Below are 23,309 nucleotides of genomic sequence, written 5' to 3'. Positions count from 1 at the left end.
GCGGAAGTATCCCGGCGTCTGCATTGCACACTAAAACTGATCAGCCTGAACTGTGAGTTTACTATACTTGCCTTCATTTTGAATATATATACTGCACCATGGGGCTTTCTTTGTTTTGAGCACCCAGATTGCACCTGCATCCGGAGGATCCTGCTGAGGTTTGCCCATCATAAATAGATTGAACCCCGATGTTTTTTAACTACTGTGTGCGTGGAGATTATCCCTGCCTGCATTCAACACCCTGTACTGAGGGGTGGAAAGGGTGAGTGCGATACCTAGTGTATCTCACAGGTATAAGCACCTTTATCACTAGCCTCAGTTATTCCACTACCCTTCCTTTTGCACCAGCTCCTAGCACAGTAGTAGTAAAAGGTTTTCTTTTATATGTTTTATGGACAACACTTTCAACGCTTTTTACTTTGATATATTACCCGCACTGACATTGCACTTTTGAATAAGTATATCCGCACTTTGCTTATTTGATATGTTTCACATTTATTTCTAGCACTAAGCACTTTTTGGGCATACATATATTCTCAGCCCAAACACAGACCCTGTCATTTGGCACCTGCACTTTATTATCACTTGCGATCAGAGATGTATAGTAACTAAGTAGAACTACTTCACTACTGTACTTAAGTACTGAAAGGCGGTATCTGTACTTTCCTAGAGTAGAATTTTTTTCTCCTACTTCCACTTTTACTTCACTACATTTTTTCAATGATTTCAATACTTCTACATCAATATTTTTTTTTTGTGCTGCATAGTTACTCGTTACTATTATAAAAATTACCACTGCCAGAACAGTAGATGGCAGGTTTCATGAAGCTCAAAACATGTGTATTATCAGCGCATACGAAAATAAATGCTACTGTATGTATAAATAAAAGCTGCATTTGAAATAATAAAAAACAATATGATGTTCAAACTTTTGACTTCTTTCTTGAATAACTACATAACACAGTACTTGTACTTTGACTTTCAGTACTTGAGTAGCAATTTTTTTTTTCAAAACTACTGGTACTTTTACTTTCAGTACTTAAGTAGCAAAATTTTTAAAAAAACTACTTGCAATACTTAAGTACAAAAAATGTTGAATACTTTAGTACTTCTACTCAAGTCACTTTTTGATCGAGCACTTCCACTTCTACTCAAGTCACTTTTTGATCGAGCACTTGTACTTTTACTCAAGTATGGGTTTCGAGTACTTTATACAACTCTGCTTGCGATTTTATTTACATCCTTTTTATATTCTTGTGTTTACCACTAACACACACCTACAGGATCTAGTGCAATACACTTTTATAACAGGTAGCGCCGATACCAATCCTCTTATACCCTTTATTCACCTTTCAGCATGTCTTCGGAATGTGGTAGAAAACCCACGCGGGCACAGGGAGAACATGCAAAGGTAGTGCCATGGTTGGGGTTCGAACAGACCCCACTAGTGCTGCCAGGTGGAAGCGCAAAAAACTCAGCCACTGTGCTACCCCTATAAAAAAGAAGTGGCTACACAAGGATCTCCATGGCAAAATCGCAAGGTATCAATAAAATGAAAACTTCAGCTTTCAAAAAAGCTTAAAAATTACTTTTGGCATTAGCTTGCTAAAAGCACATATGAGAATTTAGTGATTAGGTTTCCTTTAGGCTTTTAGCTTAGTTTTTGTTAGTGCTTAGTAGAATCCTTCCTACAAAATGACAGACAGAACATCCCTGTGCAGGGTGGGGCATGGATAACTCAGGGTCCGGGACACGAGTATGATGAAGGCCTGTCAATTCAGGGTCATGGTTAGTGGAGTTGGGACTTTTTTGTCATGGCAACCAAAACACACTCAAAAACATTGAAAACACCTGGTAGCAACAATCTTTATGTTTTTGTTACCAAAACACAGGGCTACATGGCAACGCTTACATGTCCTCAAATCTTAACCCCTATGCTGCCAAATACCATGATTTTGAGATGTCTGTGTTTATCAGTTAAAGAGCCCAACACAAATGCAGCTAGAACCAGAGTGCATCCCTTCACATTGATATGTGTTCGTTTGAAGGGGCTTAGTATTACTGTGTTACTATGCACACTTTTTATAACAATATATATAAAATCACACTGATTTACAAAATGACGAAATTTATTGCAGCGAAAGAATATTTCATACATACATATATATTTATTTATAGACAGAAAGATATTTTTATACAGTAACCATTCAATTTTGGAACAGTGTAATATACAACCAAGAGTTTCATTAGTTAACTCACTGCATAGCAAGGACAGATTATATAATCATCTGTAACAACGTTATCAATACTTGACATTAATTCACTAAACTAGTAACAAAGGAAGTGAAAAAGTGAAAGTATGCATCTGAAATGACGCAACATGGCTCTTTTACTTTAATTAGCTAGCACTAAACATATAGGAGTTGATTTACTAAAAGCAAATGGGTTTTCCACTTTGCAAGGGAAGTTGCACTTTTCAAAGCAATTTTTGGCAGAACTTAGTGAATGTGGGGCAAAGAATACCCAAATCACATGCAAGAAAAGAAAAAAACAGGGTTTTTTTTTTTTTCTTGCACATGATTGGATGATGGAAAGAAACAAAGCTTCAGCTTCTTCACTGAGCAAAATGCAACTTCTCCTACAAAGTGAGCAGTCTATTTGCCTTCAATAAATCAACCTCATTGGGTATAACGATACACACTATTAGTTTGCTTTGCTAACACTATATTTTACAATACAATGCATTTTCATAGAACAGATTGGTTATTGAAAGCAAGCATCTGGTTGACTTCAGTGGGAGGCAATTTCACATCTCTTTTCTTCCAGTTTTTGTATGATACCTAATATATAACAGTGGCCAATGTGAGAGGGGGAGTTTGTGAAATTTGGTACAGCGTGAAAACCAGACCAATGACCTACTGATCACACACATGCATAGCTCCCAGCTGTCCATTTGAAAGGACTGTCCCTATTCTGAGACCAGATCCCTCTTTCCCTCACGCAGCCACAGCTATCCCCCTTTTTGGTCTGATGTGTACATTTCCATATGAAATGCACTATTTTCCTACCAAAAGTGTTAGTCTAAACTTTTCATCCAACCTGCAATTGTTATTTTTAGGAGCAAATAGAAAGAAAAAAATAGAGGTAAAAAAGCACTTGTGTGGTTTAGCCAATAATTTCCTAAATTTTTGTGGTCCGTCTAACCTCAGACATGGCAGGGGTGTGTCTTTTGCCTATATAATATGTGCTAAAAGGTGTCTCTCTTTATCATCATAAAGCTGAGAGGTATGCACATGTTGGGCAAAACCTAATCTATACAGGTCTGCGTTGACAGGCGTTGGGCTGTGTCAATGAGCTTGCTTTACATATTAGTTTGAGATGCTTTTAGGGTGATCCAGAACGTAGCGCTAAGTGCATCCATCCTGAAAATAAGCTCCTTGTGACTTATATTTGACCTATATTCCCACATAGTAGTATGATGAGAGAAGCAAAAGAAACAATGTGTTACTCCAGTTTGGCCCAAGCTTGCCTACGGTAGCCAGATGCCCATCCATCTGTTATGCTGATAGCCACTGTACAAGAAAAGCGGACAACCGCACACCAGCTATTTCCGACCTTCTTTTTTGTTCATTCCTAAAAGCAGTAGGTAGGGGATAAATGGAGAACTTTAATGTGTTTCATGCTCACCCACACTTAATCATAGAATGCATGATATACGTTAGTTCTCCATTTAACTCTTGTGTACTGACTTTAAAAAATGAATAAAAAAGGAGGTCGTAAATAGCTGCTGTGAAGTCGTCTGATTTTCCTGCAGAATGGTAGGAAATGCAAACACAGGTTTGTCGACACAGACCCTACTTTTATCTCCTGTCTTAAACTTTAGATTTAGGGGAGCTGATTTATTTAAACTGTTACAACAGAGATGTTGGTCAAAGCACCCAGTTTGAATGTAGCTGTCATCCTCCAGTTCTTCACACCTCTAATAGCATCATTCCTTATGGTGCCAAATATTACCTAACATATGTATTGCCAAAACGCCAAGAGACAGATAGATATATGACCTCATTAGTAAACTTTGTCATCAGGTGAAACTCAGGTCTTTTTTTTCATTAGGCCTGCGTTTTTTTCGTCTTTCATATGAAATATTTATAAATCTCAAAAATGTGTTAATTGTCAAATTATTTTTGTGAATATTTGGCAAACAATATGTAATACATTTGATGGCAAACTAAAAATTCTACAACTGATTATTATTTTAAAAAGTGGCATTGTATTGTATGATTAGTCAATTTACTTTAAAATGATTAATTAACAAACTTGGCATGTCTTATGAAAATCTCCCCAGTCATATTATAGTGTGGTTTATGGAACTGAAATGGTGTAAATGGTTGCTGTGAACAACATAGCTTCAGTGTACATAAATCTAATTTCTGTGTGCATAAAATATTCAGATGAAGTCCTATTTCTGAAGGTACTGTGTGTCCTAAAGCAACCAACCAAATGTTGTATTTATCTTCCAAGTGTGGGAATGAAATGGAAATTTTAAGGCATGGGGCAATATGTGACTAAAGCTATTGTAACAGCCTACAGAACATATTCCCTTTTTTTCCTTTGTCATTGAGAAAATACCAACACCGTGCTGTGCGGTCATTGGAGGATCCTGTTTCTCAAAATATCATGCTATCTGCTGTTCATTTATGCATATCACTCATTTATGGAACAGTTGTGTGTGTTATTATCAGTCAACAATGTAGCAAACCTATTTTATCCAATTAAATTTATAACGTTTTTTATTCAAACCCTGCCAGTGGGAAAAACTTCCAGGCACCACAGTATTAGGGCAGCTGTCTTGGCAGCCATTCATAGATTGCCATTGCTAAACCCTTTATGAAAATGTGTGTTGTCTGGATGCCATGTGGATCCTTTAGCTTCAGTGCTTTCGAAGACACTGACTTGCATACATGGCTAAGTGACAAGTACTGAGCCAGAGAATCAGCATGGAAGCCAGGCAAGTGGCTTTCTGAGAATAAGGTTGACAGTGGCAATCCCTGGATTTCCTATTGCCATGGACAATTGTGGATTAGAATGTACTATTCATCATGTGCCGTTATGCAAGTCCTAACATTTGAAGAATACACTACACCCTTTTTTGCCTGCTGCAGTTCAGGGACCATAAATTCTACAGTTCTACATCCACAGATGTCTATAAATTTTGCAAAGAAAATGCCTAGAATGAGATGATCATCACCAATCTGGCTGATGATGTACAGACTGTTACACAAGTTCTTGTGGGCACATTACAACCTCTGCAGGCAAACCTGCCGACCACCTTAGGAGATCCTGATAGCTGAGGCTGGATTTTCCTGGATAATTGCAGTTGGTCTTATGAGATTATACCAGTGGTGGGGGTACCTCCACAAAACTAACACTTGGTTAATATAGGCACTTTTATGCCATTATCATTCTAAAGATAACACAACAGTCACCTTCTTAACGTTTCAACCAACCTAAAGTGAAACTGTGGAGAGAAAAAAAGCTGAATTCATATTTATGTTGTCAAGGGTATATTTTTTTCTAGTGTGGACCAGGATGTGCAGAAAGCTATAGGATCAAAGGATTATAGGGTCACACACCTTTTTAATATCTGTGCCTCACTTTTGGTTGCCAAGGATGTCCATCACAGTGATAGGCCACTAGTGAGCCAGTAGGGGCCAGCAGTAAGTTGAATGAAGCTACAGCGGGTAGGACTTAATGCCCATGGAAGCTGGTCACTGTGTACAGGTCAGAGCTCCCTCCTAATTCGGCATCCAGAGAACCTATAGGGACACTTGCTGATGTCCGCAATCAAAAATAAGAATCCTTTTTTTCTCCACATATTCACTTTAGGCCTTTACAGTTTCCACAAAATGTAGTCCCTACTTTGAAAATTTCAAGAGCCTGTGAATGCATCACAGAACAAGTTAGTTATAACAGATAATAAAGTGTATTTACATTTTTAGACATAAATAAGTGATAACTGAGTATTTAATATAATCAACTCAAAAACAGCAACGCATATACCTCAAATCCAATTAAACTTTGTAGAGACTTGCATGATGGCATGAGATCAAATTCTTGTTTTTGGAATTAGCAACATAAAAGGGTAGGGAATTTTTGTTCTTCACAAATCATTCACTTGTCACTAGCTTCTTTGGTGCTAGAAGGGACCAGAATAGAACCATTTTCACCATCACTGTGGACTGCTCTTCACCACTGGGAACAAATAGGTCAAATATGTCTATGCAGGAGTTAAGGTAGCATGTCTCCTCTTGCGGAATTTCTATTTCTTTACCTTGGCATCATAAGTGCCAGCATGTTTGTAAGCACCTACATAGCCAGTGTTTTCCACAAGATTCTCCCGGCCACCTTTGCCCTTTCCTTTCCCACTCTCGTCGAAGCGTTCCTTGTGAGATCCTGTGTATTTGGTTGTGTCTGTAAGACGTTCCACAGCTCCGGCTGATGTAGCTTTCTATAGAAGGGAAAGGTGATGGTATGATATTGAGTACATTAGATGGTATGATATTGAGTACATTTTAAAAGAGAAAAAAAAAAACAGAAACACAGCAAAATAGGCAGCAGAGAATCTTGTTAGATTTTTGTTTTGTTTTGGGTAGAGTAGTCAATGGTTGCAACCCCTGTGAGGTTTGTTTATTTCTGTTTTTGCCCTGTTAGGGAGATTTGCCCTCACTTTCTGTTCTGGAGAAACAGCAAGTGGGAATAAATCTTGCTAATGTGAGAAAAATCCCTTCTTATACAGTTTTTACAAGGACAGGACCTCTGAGACTATCACAGTGCAGGTGCATTTATACGGAGACTTGATTACACACAGGTGGATTCTATTTATCATCATTAGTCATTTAGGTCAACATTGGATCATTCCGAGATCCTCACTGAACTTCTGGAGAGAGTTTGCTGCACTGAAAGTAAAGGGGCTGAATAATTTTGCATGCCCAATTTTTCAGTTTTTTATTTGTTAACAAAGTTTGGAATATCCAATAAATTTCATTCAGGTACATGATTGTGCCCCACTTGTTGATTCTTCACAAAAAATTTGTTTTATATCTTTATGTTTGAAGCCTGAAATGTGGAAAAAGGTCGCAAAGTTCAAGGGGGCCGAATACTTTCGCAAGGCACTGTATATAGCAGAAAGTGAAAAATATTGTTTTTTTCCCCGACTCTTTTTTTGTTTATAGTGCAAAAAATAAAAATCGCAAAGGTGATCAAATACCACTAAAAAAAAATTCTATTTGTGGGAAAAAGGGACATCCATTTTATTTCGGTACAGTGTCGCACAACCGCACAATTTTCCGTTAAAGTAACGCAGTGCCGAATCGCAAAAAATGCCCTGGTCATTAAGGGGGCAAATCCTTTCCGGTCCAGAACTAGTTAAAGGATACGTCCAGTCAAAAACTAACTAATGCTAAAACCTGCTCTTTACCACATTCTAAGACTATTCTATCTAACCCTGTAAAGCAAAAATCACTGTACTTACCTTTTCGTTACCTGATCTAGTTGGGTCCCATGCTGATCTGTCAGCAGCGGCTTTAGCATGGAGGCAGGTGCAGGAGAGGCCCTTGACAACGGGAGCCCCATAGTAAGCCTATGGGTGACGTCACTTCCCATTCATTTCACAGCCATTGTCAGTCTTCTCCTGCACAGAGCTCCCGATGCTGGAGACCAGACAGTTTCGGGTGTAGAAAAGGTAAGTACAGTGATTTTTGCTTTACAGGGTTAGATAGAATAGACTTAAAACGATGCAAAGAGCAGGTTTTGCATCAGTTAGTTTTTGACTGGACTTATCCTTTTATTGTTTGATGGTATTTCTTATAGATAGACCTCTATTTGTTATCAATTTACACAGGAAAATCTACATTTCAGTTTTGATGAAATTTAACTATCTACTAACAAAAAGGTTCTGCACCACATATTATGTTTTATGTTTGAAGGCATTTTAACATGTTGTGTATAATAAAAGCTGTTTTTTTTAACCAATAATGAATTGTATCTGTCATCATTTAAAAATCCCGGGGGAGCATATTTAAAGTCCCAGAGATGTTTGGAATTTGTATATAGTAATAAAATAATTAGCGTTGGTGAATTTACAGTGCATTTGACATTTTCTACCCTTATCTTTCTAAATGTCAGTGCAGAGATGAGCAAAGTATTACTGGCCTCTAAACTGATATACTGGTGGGATGCAAAGAATGCATATTATGAGTTTTACAGCGATGATAATATGAATAGTATATCTTAATACCGTAACTCCCATGCTAGCGGGTTCTTTCCCAGCCACAAGTTTACAGATTGACTCATAGGCTTCTTCTTTACTTTTTCCTTTAAATCTCTTTGATGAGAGCTCTTCGAGTGCCTTCTGAAATTCATCATAGGTAATGACTCTGGCCGTCTTTTGTCTGGAATACAATAACAATAAATGCATCACCTATATTTTGAACATGCATTTTCTCAATATGAAGCTATATTTTAACTTCTAACTAGAGATGTAGTAGAAAGATAGTATGACTGTCACAAACTGGGGCAATTCAAACCCTGAAAAATGCATAGGCCTACATTCAGAACCAAATGTCTTTAGGCTTAACCTTTCCTAAATGAGTCAAGCTTAACACACCTGACCCTCACTGTTGATCCTGTAACATAGGGCACAGCCTCAATAACCAATTGCAAGTATGGGGAGGCAAAGTTGGCATTAAAAGGAAAAGTTGACATTTGCTTCTATCTTTGGCTGACTAATGATCTTGATATTTTGGCAAATCATTTTTGCTGAAGATAACTTTTGTATATGCATTTCCTCATCATATGCTATGTTTGAATTGAAGGTTTATGACAGGCTTTAAAATGGTTCTAAAGGCTGCAGGTTTTTTTTAACCTTCATGCATTAAGATAAAAAACCTTACCTGAGCTTTCTCTGATCCAGCGATGTTCACCATAGCCTCGGCTGTCCCGGGACTCTCTCTCCTCATTAGCCAATCACAGCCAGTAAGCCAATGAGGAGAGAGTGGGGGGCGGGGCCAAGAGCATAGAGAAGCAGCTCAGGGGCAAGCACGTAGCTATGCCCCAGGGCAAGCGTCTTTCTCTGGGGGCACTGCTTGAGGGGGAGGAGCCAGAAGTCCCAGCGGGGGACCCAAAAATAAGAGGATTGAAGCTGCTCTGTGCAAAATCACTGCACAGAGCAGATGTGTATAACATGTTTGTTATTTAAAAAAAAAAAAAAGACTGAAGCTTTAATACCACTTTAAGTCCTCATATCCACAAGGACCAAATTAACTGTTTGACATATTTTCCTGTAGAACATTAAGCTCCTTTTAGAAGCACTTGTTAAAAAAGAGCTTTGTGACCTGTAACCCAATAAACATGCACTGCGTGATGGACTAGGTTTTCTTTGCATCAACAATCATTTTTCTTTTATGAGCAAATGTAATATGAGCTGTCACTCAGTTCTGAATGTAATATTATATTTTTGTCTCCATTTCATCGATCTTTATTCAGGATTTAGAATATTGTATTTTTGTCTCTGTATAACTTGTTTTGCCTAATTTTAATAGGTATTACCTATTAATAAAATTGTCATCCATAAGGCATTTTATATGTCATAAATAATATGACATAATATAGAATAATTATAATATATAATATGACATAATATATAATTTGACATAAAATTTCATTGGTCACTTAGAAGAAAGACAATTGTGGGAAAAGTGCAGCTGTATATTACATAAATGACATTTTATTCAATATGTTCCACTTTATTACGTAATTCAGTTTGAACCCTTTACCTAAAATAATATGCATGTATAAAAAGTTTAAAGCAGAACTAAACTATATATGTACACCACAAATGGAGTACACTATTTAATTATTGTAATATTCAAAGCAATATCACCCATCTATCAATGTCTCCATGCTTTATTTTGTTGATTAATCTCTTTGAAAAACACCCTACTAGAATTCCTAGCTGTGGCCACCTTGATTAAGGGTAGATGAGTCATATAGCCTTTACTTCCTGGAATCAATCTGCCCTTAGCTCAGGCATGCAGGCAGGAGGGTGTTCTTAGGTAAGAAAGCCCCTCTCCCTCTCCTCCAGATGAAAGAAAAAAAAGAAAAGGCCCATGAAAACTCCTGGGATGTATGACATAGTTTTCGCCTTGGCCAGAAACCAGGAAGCAACTAAGTACATGCAAAAAAAAAGTTTTAAACCAGTAAATATAATACAACTTGCTATCTATTTATTAATGCTAAGCATAAGGATTCAAAATAGTGATTATAGATCATTTTGATTGAGAGTTTAGTTCCACTCCACCACTGAACCACAGAACTTGTTTTGTATAGAATTGAAAGCGGTTGGAAAGGCATACTTTTTTTTCTTAAGATGATAAACATATTAAACTTATCTTCACATAAAGAGGAGAGAATGCCCCCTAAGCTCAAACCATAGCAACACTCAGTCCCCAATGTACAGAAAAACAAGGAGAAAATGTGCCCATAGGACTTTTGTGAGTGGTGGTGAATTAACAAGGTCCAACGGAGTACTAAAAACATACAAAACGTATTACAAAATACATAAAAAATAACAATGTAATTAAATTTAGATAATAGTATCAATATCCACAAATCAGACATGTATATACAACAAATCATTCATGGTTACAGGAATATGTCATTTTTAATTCATGAAGGCTTACTCTTACTCTGAATGGCCTAAGGTTATCAAGGTTCAGCGTTGGGACCCTTACTTTTTAATATCTTTATAAATGATATAGGGTCTGGGATTAAAAGTACCATTTCAGTCTTTGCAGATGACACCAAGCTATGCAGTGGAATAACTTCTTTACAGGATGTCTCCAATTTACAAGCTGACCTCAATGCACTGTTTCATTGGGCAACTATGTGGCAAATGAGGTTTAATGTTGATAAATGTAAAGTTATGCACTTGTGGGGTTAAGAATATGCATGCATCATACATACTAGGCGGAGTGGAACTGGGGGAATCCATAGCGGAGAAGGATCTGGGTGTTCTGGTAGATCATAAGCTTAATAATAGCATGCAATGCCAAGCTGCTGTTTCCAAAGCAAGCAAAGTACTTTCTTGTATTAACAGAGGCATGGACTCCAGAGAGAGAGATATAATTTTGCCCCCGTACAAATCATTAATAAGACCTCATCTGGAATATGCAGTTCAGTTTTGGGCACCAGTTCTTAAAAAGGATATCAGGGAACTGGAGAAAGTGCAGAGAAGGGCAACCAAACTGATAAGAGGCATGGAGGAGCTCAGCTATTAGAAAGTTAAGAGGAACTGAATTTATTTTCTCTGAAAAAGAAGAGATTAAGGGGGGATATGATCAACATGTATAAATACATAAGCGGTCCATATAGTGAACTTGGTGTTGAGTTATTCACTTTAAGGTCACTCTTTACGTCTAGAGGAAAAAGAGATTTATTGTCTCCAAATACGGAAAGGTTTCTTTACCGTGAGCTGTGAAAATGTGGAATAGACTCCCTTCAGAGGTGGTTCTGGCTAGCTCACTAGATTGCTTTAAAAAAAAGCCTGGATTATTTCCTTGGTGTACATAATATAACTGGGTACTAATATTTATAGGTAAAGTTAATCCAGGGAATATCTGATTGCCTCTAGGAGGATCAGGAAGGAATTTTTTCCCCTGCTGTAGCAAATTGGATCATGCTTTGCTGGGGTTTTTGCCATCCTCTGGATGAACTGCAGGTATGGGATTTTATGGTTGGGTTTTCTTTACTGTTTTTTGTTTTTTATTGGTTGAGCCAGATGGACTTGTGTCTTTTTTCAACCTGACTAACTAATATAACTATGTAGCTCAAGGCTCTCACGCATTTCATGGGGTAACATCCACTTCTTCAGGAGACAGCCTGGATTAAGTTTTTGTGTATATTTGTGGAAAAACCATGTCTTTTTCTTTTTTTACGCATTAATCTCAAACTATTCATTCCCTTGTTTTTTTCATGACATGGTTTTTCCACAGATATACACAAAAACTCAGTCCTGACTGTCTCCTGAAGAAGTGGGCACTGCCCCAGGAAACCCATAGAAAGCATTAACCCTTCATGAACTGAAAATGACATGTTCCTGTAACCATGGGTGATCTGTTGTATATACCTGTCTGATTTGTGTCTATTGATACTATTATCTAAATTGAATTGCATTTTTTTTTAATGCATTTTGAAATACATTTTGTGCGTTTTTAATACTCCATTTGGACTTTTTTCATTCAACACCACTCACAAAAGTCCCATGAGCACATTTAATCCTTGTTTTTTCAATTTTAAACTTATCTTCTCTTCTGGGTTCCCGTGCTGGTGCCCCCATAGCAAGCCGTGTGCTATCGGGGCATTTATGTGGGGGTGTTTCCGAGCCAGGCTATGTGTGTACATACACACACAGCGACGCTTGACCACAACCCCTGCTACCTCCAGACACAATTGGATTGACAGCCCTGCTGTTGCCTTTGTGTCCTGTGACAAGATGGGGAGAGAGCAGCACTGTTGCAGATGAGCACAGCACTGGACTGAATGACAAGTTGGGTAATTGTTTAGGGTTGGCTAAGGGGAACTGATATTTGAAGGCTTTTTATCTTAATGGAGAGAATGCATTAAGGTAAAGCCACTTTAAATATAATAGGTGGTGCATGCTGGGAATTTTTAATGCTAGTTTTGGTTCTCAGAAAGATAGATTGCATGCACTATGATAATAAATGAGCTCTTCTGGTCACATTCTAATGAACTCTCATGGATACTGACATTGCCTGAATGATGGCACTTCGTAACCTGCTGGATAGCTTCAAATATAGATTTGATGAGCTGCTATGTGTAGGTGATAGGTCAGCTTTATAGCCCTGGATGTTACATAGTTACATAGTTAGTGAGGTTGAAAAAAGACACCAGTCCATCCAGTTCAACCTATTATGTGTGTGTGTGTTTGCTGTTAACCGTACATTGTATACCCCTGTATGTTGTGGTCTTTAAGGTGCCCATCTAATAGTTTTTTGAAACTATCAATGCTCCCTGCTTATACCACTGCTTGTGCAAGAGAATTCCACATGCAAAATCAAATGTAAATATATTATACAAAGGCTTCACTTACTTTACTTTAGAAAATACAATGTCAACATCGGTGCCAGTCACAGTTTTTCCATCAGTAACTTTGCACTCTTTACAGAGTTTGGCCCAGTTTTTTCCTGTCATTTCTTGACCTGTAGCTTTTGTATCCCCATAGATTGCAAATTTCTTAAAACTTTCTTCTAGAGAAGCAATATCTGAATTTTCAGCCATTGTTATCCTAAAAAACAAAATAATTATTTTTTTTTATCATGAAGAAATGTTCATTTTATATTGAAATATCAGTTTTAATGGAAGACAGTTTAAGCTTTTAGTCTCTTGTCTCAACAATATCGAAGCCAACAGTTATAAGCAACACCAAAGAAATCCACATATGTGTTAAATAAAAATTACCAAATGCATATTAAATGCAATTTGTGTAAGATTGTGATTGCATTTGGTACTAGTCTTTTAAAATCCTCAAAACAACAACGCACTGATGGTGAGAGAATGGAACAGCAGACCCCCAGATGTTTCATGTTTCAGATAGAGAAAGCGATTGAGTCCTAAATCTCCTTCCCTGTTGCTGCAAGGCACTTGCTTTTGAACAATAACTCATTTTTAAATTAGAACTCCAGATTACCCCTAACTAGCCTTAAAACTTCCCCATCCCACCTACTAACACATTTGTTAATCTGTGTAAGAAAGATGTATTGTAAATACTTACCTATTTTCGTTCTTACAAACCTGGAGTAGTGACATCATCCATAGGCTTTAATGGCCCATCCGTTGTTGGCGCTCCTTCCTCTCCCCTGCAGCGGCGGTGGCTGACATGGGGAAGCTGGATCACATGACTGGATTGGAGCAGGCTATAAATAAGTAAGTACACTGCCTGGCCAAAACAAAAGTCGCCACCAAAAATAAGTCACACACTCTAATATTTTGTTGGCTTTGATTGTACACGCATTTGCTGTGGCATTGTTTCGATAAGCTTCTGCAGTGTCACAAGATTTATTTCCATCCAGTGTTGCATTCATTTTTCACCAAGTTCTTGTATTGATGATGGGAGAATTGGACCACTGCGCAAAGCCTTCTCCAGCACATCCCAAAGATTCTCAATGGGGTTAAGTTTTGGACCCTGTGGTGGCCAATCCTTGTGTGAAAATGATGTCTCATGCTCCCTGAACCACTCTTCACAATTTGAGCCCAATGAGTCCTGCAATTGTCATCTTGGAATATGCCCGTGCCATCAGGGAAAAAAATATCCATTGATGGCATTACCTGGTCATTCAGTATATTCAGGTAGTCAGCTGATCTCATTCTTTGGGCACATGCAGTAACTATCTAATAGTATATTTACCGCATGCTTAGTTTAGTTAGTTGCTTAGTTAATTCCAGGTGTCGACATTTTTTTTTTCGGCCAGGCTGAACAGCTGCTATGATTGTTTTTACAGTGCAGGGAATCGCCGGCAGAAAAAGAAGATAACCCGAATGATCCCTGTAGCTGCAGGCATCATTCAGACATCCCCCCTCCAAGTCCACCATGCCATATGACATCAGTGGGTGGGAAGTGGTTAAGGTAAATCTTAAAGAAAAATTATTCAAGAAAATTGAACATGTATGGCCAGCCTTACACAGGTTAGTTAGCATATGTGTTAAGAGAGGGGTGGGGCAGTTTTAAGGCTAGTTAGGTGTAAACGTGGAATTCCACAGACAATTCCAATGAATGGCTTGTCAGTCACTTGTTTAGGGGACACTTATGCCATAAGTTCATGGTAACAAAAACAACCATGAACTTATAGCAGAAAGAAATGCAGCCAACATAAGGCTTACTGAGGTGGGCAAGTGCTAGTGGTTCTGTTCTGCTATAAACATTATGTTTGTGGCAGCAAAGGGGTTAATAATTTCAAACTTTCATGAAGAAATGTGCAAGAAAAATACAATTGGTGGAGAAATGAATTTCATTTTTCCAGAATTGATTTTTGCATTCGGGCTGACGCTGACGGGTATTGGGCTTGGGTCAGTGGCATCAGTTTACAATTCTATTGAGATAATTCAGAATTCATTAACAGGTGCAACAGAACTGCAGCTGACCTACACTTCACCTGCTGCAAGCAGATTTTGAATACCCATCGATGTGTATGTATATGAAAAACCCATTTGAAGCAAACAAAAGCCTATCAGTCCCAGCCTTTGGCCCAGACCAGTGCAGCCTATCCCTACCAGCAGACATCGGAACCTGAACAGCTTAGGGAGAGCCTACCTTCAACTGGGGACAAGCCTTTTGCAAGGCCAGATTCAACCCAGGAGGAAAAGCCCTCCCAGTTCCTCAGCCAATTACATCCAGGAGCAATACTAACCGGCCTCCAGGACAGACCGGCTTTTTTGCCCCCTTCAAGGCTACAGGGCATTTCCCAGGGTGGGTTTTGCTGATGGTGACAACATTGGACCATGTCTGCATAATGTGTGTTAAAACAGCCATTTGTTTTCTCCCTTGGAAGTCAACAGTATGTGATGGCATAACAATGCATGATTACCATTAGGAGACACCCAATAGCTAGAAGCCCCTTAACAAAGGCAGTGTGAGCAGGTATTATTTAAATGAAAGTTAAAGATTTAAAAAATATTTAAAATTACTTTTTGAAATTACGTAAACAAGTTAGTTTCATGATATTTTATTGTTTAGTCAGTATTTGAAATGACATTAACACGGACAACCTTTTATGAGATTTTAGTGTTGAGTTTACATATACAATAAAAGGAAAGTAATTTCGCTGAGCTATTGAAAGTGCTCTCTAGTGGCTAGTCTACAATAACATAAATATATGGAAGGACAGGCTTGTAAAAATGTGAGTCACATCTTAAATTACTCTAAAGTGACACTAAACTCTGGTTTAAAAAAAATATATCCAAGTATGTAAGTACAACGTGTTTGTTCTTAACACAAAACGTACCTTCTTTTGCTTTCAGCCCCCTCCAAATTCTTTTTTTTGCTACTGTGAACCAACTTTCTATTAGAGGGTGGCTACGCTCATTCTCAATGGTTCCATGGTATGTGGGGACGTTGCCACTCTATCTTGCTTACTTCCAAGATGGAGTAGGGACTATATATTATTAGATTTGTAGTCATTGTAGACATGACTGCAACTAACATGCACTGCTTGTTACAAACAAACAGAAGTGAGTAGGAAAAGGGAAGGTTCTTCAGCTTACAGTGGACTGAAAAACACTGTAAGGCTCGGTTCACACTTATGCGATGCGGGAAGGCTGCGAATTCGCAGCCTGTTCCCGCATCGCAAACGCACCCCTGGCAGTTCACACTGCCATATGCGATACGCTGGGGGTGTCAATGTAATCTTAACGACACCCCCAGTTTGATCGCATATCGCAGTGCGATCTTGCAGTTCGCACAGGATCGGATCGCACAAGTGTGAACCGCTGTGCGATCCGATCCTGATGCGGCTGCAAAAAAGGGTCCTGTGCGTGTTTGCTGCGGGTGCGGTGCGAATTTAGCCATACAGAGTGTATGGCTAAACTCGCACCGCACAGCCGATCGCATGTAATGAAGGAGCAGTGCGCTCCGATATTACATGCGATCGGCGCAGCCGCATCAATGTGAACTGGGACTTAGAAACAATTTAATGAAAAATAGATTACATGGGCATTAAGTGGTGAATGTGTATATATTATTTCGAAAATAATGAAGCTACCTATATGAAGCAGCTTCCCTGGAGGGTTCTCAGGAGAGGTGTACCCAGCTAGGAGGTGTCTACAGAGAACGCAGTCCTTTGGTGATGCTGAGCTGTGACCGATTATAGGTTCTTTACGTGGGACCCGATTGGAGTGCTGTTCATGATATGCTACTAACTTGACCATTCTCAGAGGAGAGGTGTCCTTTTTTACTGATTTGGATATAACATCCATACAAGCGTGATTGAATCCGAACCTATGGTACAGTATGGGAGTCCACTCAATCTGGTAAGCACGTTTGCCACCTTTCTACGGTGGTGTTTCACGGGAGAAGTGGGTGCTTTATGGACTGATATTTGGTGATTCCCATATCGAAGAGGACTCTTGGATAGTCACTGTGGTGTCAACACTTTGGACTATACATTATATTTTTTTCATTTATTTTTTTGTATTCATAATTGTTTCACTTTTGTTCACTTTAACGTATAACCAAAGGCAAAACTTTTTTTTTACGTTTTTGATAGAGAGGAGAGGGATTAGAACACCTGTCAGGTTTTCATTGCTGCCTGTGCCCCCCGTTAGGGAGATCCAGCTTCTCTATTTTTCCTGTTTACCTTTATTATTGAAAGTGAATGTAAAATAAAATCCCCAAATTTTAGGTTGTCCCCAGAAAAGTAATGGAGGGGAAATCTTCCAATTGGGACACTAGTTCTGGTGGCCTGGGGGACCCCAAGGAATTGCATTCATTTGCAGGGATTTCCTCTCACTTCCTGTTTGGCTATAGGACAGGAAGTGAAGCAAAATCTCTGCAATGGGACAAAGATGGCACAAAAAAAATCTGACCGGGGTTATAGCCCTCCCTTTCTCTATCCAAAATGAAAAAAAAAAAAAAAGTTTTGCCCATAGTTCTACTTTAACCACTTGCCGACTGCCGCACGACTATATACGGCGGCAGTCAGCCCCTCACAGGCAAAGTGACGTAGGGGTACGTCATTAGCCCGTGAGGCTCTAGGGAGCGAACTCGCGATCATCGGTTACACTGGGAGAAAGGCAGGCGGCTAATGTAAACAAAGCCGCCTGTCTTTCTCCCCTGTGTAACAGCAGAGATCATACGGTCCTGCTATGTAGGACCGTAGATCTCTGCTGTTACATGAAAAGCCACATCCAATCACAGTTAGAAGCACGCCCCTAGGGACACACTTAACCCTTCCTTCGCCAATAAAGTTAACCCCTTCCCTGCCAGTGTCATTTTTACTGTAACAGTGCATATGTATAGCACTGATTACTGTAGTAATGTCACTGGTACCCCCAAAAGTGTCAAAAATGTCAGTCAAGGTTCCGATCTGTGCGCCGCTATGTCGCAGTCCCGCAAAAAAAAATCGCCGCCATTACTCGTTAAAAAAAAACAACAAAAATTACAAAAATCTTTCCCTTAGTTAGTAAACGCAATAACTTTTGCGCAAACCAATCAAAATACCCTTATTGCAATTTTTTTTACCAAACATATGTAGCACAAAACAAATTGGCCTAAAATGTTAAAAAATTTTGATTTTTAAATTTTTTTGGGGAATTTCATATAAAAAAAAAATGTGAAAAATATTATTTTTGCAAAATTTTCGCACTTTCTTGTTTTTAGCGCATGATCAAAAAATCGCACAGGTGATCAAATACCACCAAAAGAAACCTATGCTTGTGGGGAAAAAAGGACATAAATTTAATTTGGGTACAGCGTCGCACGACCGCGCAATTGTCCGTTAAAGTCACGCAGTGCCAAATCGCAGAATAGGCCCTGGTCAGGAAGGGGGTAAAATCTTCCGGGGGGTTAAGTGGTTGAGCGCTGCACTAATTTTATATTCTAATAATGATATTGTTTAGTGTCATTTTAGGGCACATCCTGCAATTCAACTTCAAATATATGCTCACTGGAAATATATGATACTTTCCATTAAATGACAACAAATTCAATCTAGAAAAAATGAATTGTTTACGGTAATATACATGCTGTCCCAAAGCCTATGGAGTCAGGATTTTACTGTTAATAATTAACGATATACAATCAGTACTTATTAACAGGGAACTCTACCAGAAACACGCTACAGATCAGAGGCTGAGTTCTGTCTACATATGTATGATGTCTATTTTAAGTCAATACGATTGTAGGTCTAATTAGGCCAATGGTTATCAGGCATCAGCTGAATATGGTTGCCCTTCCAGTGTCATTTGTCATTCTTAATTACTCCGTCTCATTCACGTGTGAACAGAGTTCAGCACACTATCTCATGGCACTTGGAAGAAGGCACATTTTCTAAGCATGCCGTGTCAGAAGAAGTTTTCTGTTTTGCTGTGTATTTAGTGGCAACAAGCAGTTGCTATCTGGCATTCAGTACAAAGTTTACAGCATGATATTTGTACCTACGTTGCGTTGCTATGTATCTTCTCTTGGTACATTATTTATGTTAGGGAAGGCACCTCCTGCATGCTAATAACGTATGCTGGTGCCTCTTGCAAGGTGTGAATATTGGACATTAATCTTACGTCAGCTAGTTTTCTGGCCTAGACTTGCAAATGTAACCTAAAATGAACCCTTTCAGTGAAACCACTAGAGTAACTTAAAATCCTTCCTTAGGAAGACTTCCATTTGTAAATCAAGCAGTTCTAATTGTTAATGGAAGGAACAGTTCTAGGTAGAATGTAAATTAAAGCTTAAAGCAGTAATAATCCCAATAACGTTATATATCGCAGCTTACCAATCATTAGATGTGGTGTCTGCATTCTTTTTTTTTTTACTTTTTTCCCTCTGGCCTACACTCTGAATGGAGGAGCAACAGAGACACCTCTGGACAGTGGTATTTTCAGTCTTGGGGAATGGGAGTGTTAAGCCGGCCATAGACGGTTCAAATCTCATCCAGTTCAGCAGGGACCGGCTTGAGATTCAAACTATGGCAGGCTGATTGTACCCAAGTTGATTGATCAACTTGAGTATAACCAACAGTATAACCAGCATGTCAGATATTCTTTACGCAATCACTGCCAGTGGCTATAGCCACTAGCAATAATGAAGTGTTCTTCTAGCAGGGATGGCTCCCCCTGCTGGGAGAACAAAATAACTCTGCAGGAGGGATTCCCCCATCAATGTTGACTGTGTTGATGAGGGAATTTAGTGATTTTCTATCCTGAAACCTGTGGTGGCAGGAAAGAAAACAGCTCCATCTATTGCTGGCTTTAGATGCTCTAGCAGATTTTGATACACTAACAAATTGAAGCAAAACTCAAGCTAACACTTTATAAGCAGTTACAACAGAAAACTAATGCAACTACCACATCCAGGAATTAGCAAGCTGCAGATTAAAAGATGTTTGCTTTATGTTTGGTTACATTTTTTTATTCTTAAATCAGCACAAGGGACTGTATTTACAACGAATGTAAAGTATCCCATGTGCTGATAGCTGCTATGTTATGTTGGGTAGAGGAGGGTCAGCTGACAACTGGGGCCCTATAGTAAGCTTATGAGTGACATCACCTCTCAGGCTCTGCCGCTGATATCGGCGGTCTCTGCTTATCATTGAAGCCAGCGCTAGAGAGATCATGTGACTAGACTAAAACGCCCTCAAAAATGGTTCGTACAGACTTCTTCCCTTCACAGGGTAGATAGAATAGGCTTAGAATGGGGGTGGGAGCAGGTTTAGGCTTAGTTAGTATTTTATTTTTCTTCCACTTTATGGTTAAAGTGATACTAAACCTAAAAATGTTTTTTTTTTTAAGGTAAAAAAACATTTTCTAATTCTCTGCCCCCCCCCCCACCTCTGTGTGAAAGGTAAGAGAGAGGAGAATGGATCCAGCGCTGTGCACAGCTACATCTCTTCTCCCCTCTCTTCCTCTTCACACAGCACTTGAGCAGGACCAGGGACCATTGGCCCCTGCTGCTGTCAATCAAATGCAGTGAGGGGGGAATAGGGGTGGGGCTAAGTCCCTCTGTGTAAGTCTATGGACTGGGAGTGCGCAGACAATGTGTGCCTCCATAGCAAGCTGCTTGCTATGGGCTCACGGAAAAGAGGACGAGCCAGGATCACCACCGGGCGCCTGAAAAGAAGAAGAACAGGGCTGCTCTGTGCAATACCATTGCGAAGAGCAGGTAAGTGTAACATGTTTGTTATTTTATTAAAAAAAAAAATTTTGACTTTAGTAACACTTTAAAGTCAATGGACTGGTAACACTTTTCAAGAAATGCAGCATACATACTTAAATCAGAAAGCTTGCTAAATGTACCTTAATTTGAGTTTTAATATAGATCCAGATCTAGCAGGTTTCTCACCACAACTTTTCATCATTTTGTGCTCTGTAGCTTCCTTCCCATAATGCAATGTGTTTGGGGGAGGCAGCAGTGAGTGATTGCTTGAACCAGTGAATACGCTTAGCCTGCATTTTTAGAAAAATCGGGACCTCTATTTCAGTTTCAAAACAAAATTGTCCTATTTGAATAGAGTATATAATAATGGCATTGACCTACACTATATTACCAAAAGTATTGGGACACCTGCCTTTACACACACATGAACTTTAATGGCGTCTTAGTCCGTAAGGGTTCAATATTGAGTTGGCCCACCCTTTGCAGCTAGAACCGCTTCAACATGTCTGGGAATGCTGTCAAGGTTTAGGAGTGTGTCTATGGGAATGTTTGACCAATCTTCAAGAAGTGCATTTGTGCGGTCAGGCACTGATGTGGACGAGAAGGCCTGGCTCACAGTCTCCGCTCTAGTTCATCCCAACGGTGTTCCTCCACCCCAAACCTGCTCATCCATGTCTTTATGGATCTTGCTTTGTGCACTGGTGCTCAATCATGTTGGAGCAGGAAGGGGCCATCCCCAAACTGTTCCCACAATGTTGGGAGCATGAAATTGTACAAAATGTCTTGGTGTGCTGACACCTTAAGAGTTCCCTTCACTGGAACTAAGGGCCCAAGCCCAACCCCTGAAAAACAACCCCACACCATAATTTCCCCTCCACCAAATGATTTGGACCAGTTCACTAAGCAAGGTCCATAATAGACTTCAATGGAATGTCTGCTTGTAGCACCTGGAGTCTACACATAAAAAAGGCTGTAAACAGTATATGGGCCTCTGCCGCCATGTAAATGAAGCCTTATGCCTTCCAGATCCATTTTTCTTACATTTAGAAGTTCCTGCTTCTAATCAGCTTTTGCCTTATTTAGGCACATTTATATGAATTTAAGCCATGTTCAGATGTGTTTAAGCACTTGAGCTCCGTAAGATTTTACACCCTTTAGGACCAGGCCATTTTTTGCTTTTCAGCAGTGCGCTACTTTATCTGGCGATTGCACGGTCATGCAACTCTGTACCCAAACAAAATTTATATATTTTTTTCACATAAATAGAGCTTTCTTTTGCTGGTTTTTGATCATCATAAGGCCCCTTTCACACAGGCGGACCGTTCAGATCCGCCTGTCCGTTTTTTTGGCGGATCTGAACGGTCCCCCCATGTATTCCTATGGGGCATCGGATGTCAGTGGAGACATGTCCGCTGACATCCGACCCGATCCGATCCGTCAAATCTGGACGGATGGAAACCCTATTTTCCATCCGTCCAGCGGATTGGATGGGATCGGGTGAGAACGGACTGACGGTCCGTTGACATCTGATTTCCCCCATAGAGATGCATGGGGAACTGTCAGCTGTGTCTCCGCACACAGCGCGGAGACACAGCTGTCCTCCTGCTGCTCAGCGGGGGATCGGCGGCTCGATCCCCCGCTGAGAAAAACGGACTCCGTCCAACGGACGGAGTGTGTGAAAGGAGCCTAAAAGAACGAAAATTTTGAAAAAAAACAAACATATCTTTTTACTTTCAGCTACAAAACATATGTGATAAAAACATTTTAAAAATCAAATTTCTTTGTAAATTTTGGCCAACATTTATTCTATTGCATGTTTTGACAAAAAAATCACAATAAGTGTATATTGATTAAACCAATCAAAGTGTGTGAAAGTTATAGTGCCTACAAATTATGGTATATGTACTGAGATTTTATCTATTTATTTTTATGCATTTTATGCGCATGCGTGCGCCCTAAACCCAGAAGCAGGCAGCTACTTACAGGTATGTTGCTTTTCCTCTCCCGGCTGCCCATTTGCAGTACAATGGGGGCGGTCCGCAAGTGGTTAAGCTGCATTCACATGCATTTAGCTGCCTTTAAAATGTGGAATCAGATCTTTGATACACAGAATTATATTTTCCTCTAAATGTAGCTAAATTGACTCTACCTAAACACAGGCAAATGCACGGTGTGAATGGCACCATTGAAAAATCATTACATTCATTTACTGTATATGCATATAGAAACATCCTCTGAATGCATATAAATACAGGTTTGACAGTGCCAGTGTGAATGAGACCTTAGGGACCATTCACACCTATGTGTTGCAGTAATGCATGGTGGAAGCATTTATACAGAACGTCAAAATGCTATAATGCACAAATGTGAA

General features: G+C 39.3%; 1 protein-coding gene across 1 annotated transcript in view; it reads right to left on the bottom strand.

Annotated features, from left to right (window-relative positions):
* Positions 1-5,516: 5,516 nt before the first annotated feature.
* The window catches only part of TPPP3 (tubulin polymerization promoting protein family member 3), a 50,027-nt gene continuing 32,234 nt past the window's right edge, over positions 5,517-23,309 (bottom strand). The window contains exons 2-4 of the mRNA XM_082270936.1: positions 13,169-13,363; positions 8,297-8,450; positions 5,517-6,508 (exon numbers count right to left, since the gene is read on the bottom strand). Coding sequence (XP_082127062.1) covers positions 6,320-6,508; positions 8,297-8,450; positions 13,169-13,356 — 531 coding nt within the window. The 5' untranslated portion in view covers positions 13,357-13,363 and the 3' untranslated portion in view covers positions 5,517-6,319. The remainder of the gene's footprint in view (positions 6,509-8,296; positions 8,451-13,168; positions 13,364-23,309) is intronic.

This window comes from Pelophylax lessonae (assembly GCF_965119305.1).
Source record: "Pelophylax lessonae genome assembly, chromosome: 10".
In the NCBI taxonomy this organism is placed as follows: Eukaryota; Metazoa; Chordata; class Amphibia; order Anura; family Ranidae; genus Pelophylax; species Pelophylax lessonae.
This window is presented reverse-complemented; position numbering and strand designations above follow the sequence as displayed.